The sequence below is a fragment of the Aotus nancymaae genome, unplaced genomic scaffold, assembly GCF_030222135.1.
Source record: "Aotus nancymaae isolate 86718 unplaced genomic scaffold, 86718_ANA_hifiasm-v0.15.2.pri h1tg000011l, whole genome shotgun sequence".
In the NCBI taxonomy this organism is placed as follows: domain Eukaryota; kingdom Metazoa; phylum Chordata; class Mammalia; order Primates; family Aotidae; genus Aotus; species Aotus nancymaae.
The window spans coordinates 29,655,310-29,661,323 of NW_026988422.1; the positions used below are offsets into that span (position 1 = coordinate 29,655,310).

At 50.1% G+C, this 6,014-nt stretch overlaps 1 protein-coding gene across 2 annotated transcripts; it reads left to right on the plus strand.

The window, feature by feature from the left end:
- Positions 1–219: 219 nt before the first annotated feature.
- On the plus strand, positions 220–5,936 carry TM9SF1 (transmembrane 9 superfamily member 1). 2 transcript variants are annotated; one of them, XM_012467749.2, is made up of 6 exons: positions 220–315; positions 617–978; positions 2,141–2,762; positions 3,050–3,235; positions 4,411–4,684; positions 5,269–5,936. In XM_012467749.2, the coding sequence occupies exons 2-6, from the start codon at positions 634–636 to the stop codon at positions 5,660–5,662; spliced, it is 1,821 nt and encodes a 606-aa protein (XP_012323172.1). In that variant the 5' UTR covers positions 220–315; positions 617–633; the 3' UTR covers positions 5,663–5,936. The 2 variants fall into 2 exon arrangements, with proteins under 2 accessions (XP_012323172.1, XP_012323191.1); XM_012467768.3 differs by lacking the exon at positions 220–315 and adding an exon at positions 343–352.
- The last annotated feature ends 78 nt before the right edge of the window (positions 5,937–6,014 follow it).

Consider the following 6,014-nt stretch of genomic DNA (forward strand, 5'->3'; position numbering starts at 1 on the left):
CCCGCCTCGCCGAGGACGGGCGGGGCAAGCCAAGCCTCACGGGGTCCCCGGAGCTGGGCCGGGCCTCCAGCTGAAGAAGGCGCAGCGAGAAGTTCTTGAGTAAGCCAGTGCGGTGTCCAGCGCGGTGCAGCCGCAGCTGCAGCTGCAGCCGCCGCCGTCAGGCGCAGCGCCGGGCAACCCCGTGGAGGTCGGTCGGCAGGTCCTCTCCAACCCGCCGCTACCGCACCGCTCTGGGGGAGACCCCGGCAGGAACCCAAGGGCAGCTACGGGGCCGCGGAGGCCGCTGGCGCCGCCTCGGTCAGCCCTTCCCGCGCGGTGAGGACCCCGGGGTTGTGGCGGGAAGGGACCCGAGGTGCGAGACCGCGCGGCGTTGCCATGGAAACGGGCCAGGGCGCGTAGTAGAGACTCCGGGCCGGACGGGCTGCGGGAGGGAGCCCAGGTTGGGAGAATGAGAAAGCAGAGGCGGGGCCGGGTCTTTGGAATAGAGAGACGTGGGGTGGGGTGGGGCAGGGGGCCAATGGGGGCAAGTGGAGCCAGAGGACCTCAGTTCGAAGCACCTGACCTGGGGTTTCTGTAACCTCCCTGGTTTCTATAACTGTAAGATTCCCCTAAACAGGTTCCACTGCCTTAAGGATGCCAGTCGTAGGGAACTCTCGAAGTTGGAGCTGCCAGTGGTTGCCAATCCTGATACTGTTGCTGGGCACAGGCCATGGGCCAGGGGTGGAAGGCGTGACACACTACAAGGCCGGCGACCCTGTTATTCTATATGTCAACAAAGTGGGACCCTACCATAACCCTCAGGAAACTTACCACTACTATCAGCTTCCAGTCTGCTGCCCTGAGAAGATACGTCACAAAAGCCTTAGCCTGGGTGAAGTGCTGGATGGGGACCGGATGGCTGAGTCTTTGTACGAGATCCGCTTTCGGGAAAACGTGGAGAAGAAAATTCTGTGCCACATGCAGCTCAGTTCTGCACAGGTCAGCCTCTCCACATTGGCTATCCCATAGCCCTCCTTCCCAGAGACTAACAGTGCCTTACACTTACGGTTCAGAGTACCTTGATGGAAACTGTCTGATTTGATTCCAACTACAATACAACCCAGTGTGGCAGGCAGGGCATGCGATGCTATTCTAATTAAGTGGAGTAAGATACGTACTTGCTCAGAAGTGACTTTTTTCAAGATTACGTGGACACTGAACTACAGAACTGATATCAGAGCCCAGGATTTCTTACTGCAAGCTTCTCTGTTGGCCATAAGGTCTCAACTATCAGTCCTACATAGTTCTGTTGCCTTCCATACCTACCTCTTTGCTGTTTCTTAAACTGTCTCCTGTAGTCTCTACCTAACCTTCCCCGTCATGCTTTTTCTTTAGTGAATCCTGGTACTTCTTAGTCCACTCCAGACCTCCTTACACTGCACCACTCTTCTTTTTCTAGGCCCTAACCCTGTCAAGTCATACTTGCCCTTTTATGGAGGACCTCAACATTCTAGAGTCTAACCCAGTGATTCTCAAGGGAACAGTTTTGCCCCCCAGGGGAGATTTAGCAATGTCTGGAGACATTTATTTATTTATTTATTTCTCTTTTTTATAATTTTCTGCTTACTAGCCTATATGGAGACATTTTTTATTGTAACTATGGGGGCTGCTACTGGCATGTAGTGGGAAGAGGCCAGGAAGGCTACATCCTGCAGTGCACAGGACAGCCCCACTATGACAAAGAATTATCTACCCCAGGCGGGGTGCGGTGGCTTATGCCTGTAATCCCAGCACTTTGGGATGCCGAGGCAGGTGGATCATGAGGTCAGGAGTTTGAGCCAGCCTGGCCAACATGGTGAAACCCGCTCTCTACTAAAAATACAAAAATTAGCTGGATGTAGTGGTGGGCCCCTGTAATCCCAGCTACTTGGGAGACTGAGGCAGAAGAATTGCTGGAACCCAGGAGGTGGAGGTTGCAGTGAGCCAAGATCGCACCACTGCACTCCAGCCTGGGTGACAGAGCAAGACACCATATGGGGTGGTGGGGGAGGGAAGGAATTATCTACCCCAAAATATCAGTAGTGCTGAAGGTGAGAAACTTTGCTCTAATTCTGTGACTGGGGAGGTCTTGTGTGACCAACTCCTGACTTGCTCTTTATAGGTGGAGCAGCTGCGCCAGGCCATCGAAGAACTGTACTACTTTGAATTTGTGGTAGATGACTTGCCAATCCGGGGCTTTGTGGGCTACATGGAGGAGAGTGGCTTCCTACCACACAGCCACAAGATAGGACTCTGGACTCATTTGGACTTCCACCTAGAATTCCATGGAGACCGAATTATATTTGCCAATGTTTCAGTGAGGGACGTCAAGCCCCACAGCTTGGATGGGTTACGACCTGACGAATTCCTAGGCCTTACCCACACTTATAGCGTGCGCTGGTCTGAGACTTCAGTGGAGCGTCGGAGTGACAGGCGCCGTGGTGATGATGGTGGTTTCTTTCCTCGAACACTGGAAATCCACTGGTTGTCCATCATCAACTCCATGGTGCTTGTGTTTTTACTGGTGGGTTTTGTGGCTGTCATTCTAATGCGTGTGCTTCGGAATGACCTGGCTCGGTACAACTTAGATGAGGAGACCACCTCTGCAGGTTCTGGTGATGACTTTGACCAGGGTGACAATGGCTGGAAAATTATCCATACAGATGTCTTCCGCTTCCCCCCATACCGTGGTCTGCTCTGTGCTGTGCTTGGAGTGGGCGCCCAGTTCCTGGCCCTTGGCACTGGTGAGGTGATAACAATGAATTGGGGATTTCTCTTATGGGATAAAACTAGGTAGGGAGTTTGTTCAGAAAAGGTCTGTGGATCTTCTCTTCTATCCAGAGGGGCAGACCTAAGGGATAGGGTGGCTCTAGCAAAGATGCATGTATTCTGTTGTAGATTTTCTGGATAGTAAAACTGGGGAGATTGTTTTGCTGGAGGACCTTAGTCTGGGAGTGGGGCTGATTCCTCTGAAATTGCTAGGAGAGAGACAGGTGAGGCCTAACATGGGCTTTCCACTACCATCCTGCAGGCATTATTGTCATGGCACTGCTGGGCATGTTCAATGTGCACCGTCATGGGGCCATTAACTCGGCAGCCATCTTGTTGTATGCCCTGACCTGCTGCATCTCTGGCTACGTGTCCAGCCACTTCTACCGGCAGATCGGAGGCGAGCGTTGGGTGTGGAACATCATTCTCACCACCAGTCTCTTCTCTGGTGAGGACTTCCCTTTCCCTGGTGGGCCTTTCTGGACTTAGGAATTAAGAACACATTATGGCTGGGGCCAGTGGCTCACACCTGTAATCCTAGCACTTTGGGAGAATGAGGCTGGAGGATCACTTGAGCCCAAAAGTTTGAGACAAGCCTAGGCAACACAGTGAAATCCCCTCTATATAACAAATTAAAAATTAGCCAGGAATGGTGGTTCATACCTGTAATTCCAGCTGCTCGGGAGGTTGAGGCAGGAGGATTGCTTGAGCCTGGGGAGCCTGGGAGGGTGAGGCTAGCTGGGGTGACAGAGTGAGACTGTCTAAAAAAAAAAGAACACATCATAGAACTTGGGATAGATGGGATAGAGTCAGGGTGAGGCTTGAAGGGAAAGAATATTGTAAAAGAAACAAGAAAACCAAAAAAGACAAGAATGCATTTCTTTTGAATAGTTTAAAATTATTAAGCCCTTAAAATGTCCTAGGCAGTGTGGTAAGCACTCAGCAATACCTGTGTGAAGTAGGTAATATGTCCATCACACAGATGAGGAAACTGAACTAAAGACTGCTTAAGTAACTTGTCTGAGATTACACTCCTAAAAAGTAATGAACCAGGTTTCAGACCTAAGCAGTCTGACTTGTATTGTCACCCATTACAGTAAAATAATACCCCTGAATTGTTATTTTGAAGGTGGGCCCACTCTAGGCTTTCAAACCGGATTGCCCTTTCCAAGGCAGTAGTAGTTTCTGTTCTGAACCCTTCTTGTTCCCAATCCTATGTGTCTGATTTATATCCCATCACATTTATGTTTGAACCAAGGCTTTCTGAAAACAGGGCCTTAATCCAAAGGAATGTCTCATGCAAGGAATTACCAACTCCAGGGTGAGATGGGCCTCAGGAGGCAGGTGGATTTGTAATACTCCCAGATTATGTAGTAGCTACCTTGATCCTTAATGACACAGAGTTGGGGGTAGTGTTGGTAAGATAAAGAGCAAAGAATAATGGGATCTGAAAGGGTGGAGGTGAAGGCATTTGACTCTGCAGGGACATCCAGGAGCATAAGTCTGCTGTCAAGAGTGGCAGGCTGCTTCTCCCCCCTCCCCTTTTGGTCCTGGATGTAAGTGGGTGCCCTTAGAGATGTAGCTCCTAGTGTTGACCCTCCCTCCGGGGGCCCATCCCTGCAGTGCCTTTCTTCCTGACGTGGAGTGTGGTGAACTCAGTACATTGGGCCAATGGTTCGACACAGGCTTTGCCAGCCACAACCATCCTGCTGCTTCTGACGGTTTGGCTCCTGGTGGGCTTTCCCCTCACTGTCATTGGAGGCATCTTCGGGAAGAACAACGCCAGCCCCTTTGATGCACCCTGTCGCACCAAGAACATCGCCCGGGAGATCCCACCCCAGCCCTGGTACAAGTCTACTGTCATCCACATGACTGTTGGAGGCTTCCTGCCTTTCAGGTATCCTCCCTTTATTCCAATACTATCACTCTCAGGTTCCTGACCTCACCTTTTCCTGTCCCTACTCGTCCAGTACCCTAACCCAACTTCGGTGATGATGCATTGTTCAGCGGTACCATTCAGAGATCATTAAATGGTTCCTCCTATCCCCAAGCAGGACTGAGCTTGAATCAGTTCAGATATGAGAGTGTCTCACCTATAAAGCTCTCTGGAGACATCTGCCCCTTCGCCTTCCTGGTTTCCAACCTTAGTATCTATGGCCATCATGTGAGACATAAAGCCTATTTGATTTCTCATTTACTTTGTTGAATACCTCTTTGTGCCAGGCAGAGAATGAAGTGGAAAGTAAAATGGACAAGATCCCTGCCCTTCACCTATCAGGGAAGATACTCTTGAAGTGAGAGCAGCTAATCATAGGCAGAAAATCCCCATGAAGCCAGGAGTTCTGGGACAGAGAGTGGAGTGAACTCACTTTTCACAATGACCCAGCAACATGGGAGAGGGTGGGGGCTGGATTTTGGCCCAGCCACTGTGCTGACAGTGCACAGCCCTTTAATGCTGTGTATCATCTCTTTTCTTCACAGTGCCATCTCTGTGGAGCTGTACTACATCTTTGCCACAGTATGGGGTCGGGAGCAGTACACTTTGTATGGCATCCTCTTCTTTGTCTTCGCCATCCTGCTGAGTGTGGGGGCTTGCATCTCCATTGCACTCACCTACTTCCAGTTATCTGGGGAGGATTACCGCTGGTGGTGGCGATCTGTGCTGAGTGTTGGCTCCACCGGCCTCTTCATCTTCCTCTACTCAGTTTTCTATTATGCCCGGCGCTCCAACATGTCTGGGGCAGTACAGACAGTAGAGTTCTTTGGCTACTCCTTACTCACTGGTTATGTTTTCTTCCTCATGCTGGGCACCATCTCCTTTTTTTCTTCCCTAAAGTTCATCCGTTATATCTATGTTAACCTCAAGATGGACTGAGTTCTGGATGGCAGAACTACTGCTGTTCTGTCCCTTTCTTGACGTCCCGTTGAGCTGTCCTACCAGCTTCTCTTTTGATTGAGTGACTGAATCGTGTGATGGCATTTTTGCCTTCCCCTTTGCCCTTTGGGTCTTCCTTCCCCAGAGAGGGCCTGGAAATTATAAATCTCTATTATATTAAGGAGTATATATTTGAACTTTTTAAGTTGCCTTTAGTTTTGGTCTTGATTTTTCTTTTTACAATTATCAAAATAAAATTTATTAAGAAAAAGGATCATGTAGTTGGAGGTTTTGGTCTGGATATAGGAACTCAGAGCCCTGCTGTTAAGGGCACGGTCTTTTAGAAAGCCGA

Excerpts from the sequence above, each read along its gene's own strand:
- TM9SF1 (XM_012467749.2), top strand. The coding sequence starts at position 634 with ATGCCAGTCGTAGGGAACTCTCGAAGTTGGAGCTGCCAGTGGTTGCCA. Across the intron at positions 979-2,140 it reads TGCAGCTCAGTTCTGCACAG|GTGGAGCAGCTGCGCCAGGC; the intron begins GTCAGCCTCTCC and ends TGCTCTTTATAG. Across the intron at positions 2,763-3,049 it reads GTTCCTGGCCCTTGGCACTG|GCATTATTGTCATGGCACTG; the intron begins GTGAGGTGATAA and ends ACCATCCTGCAG.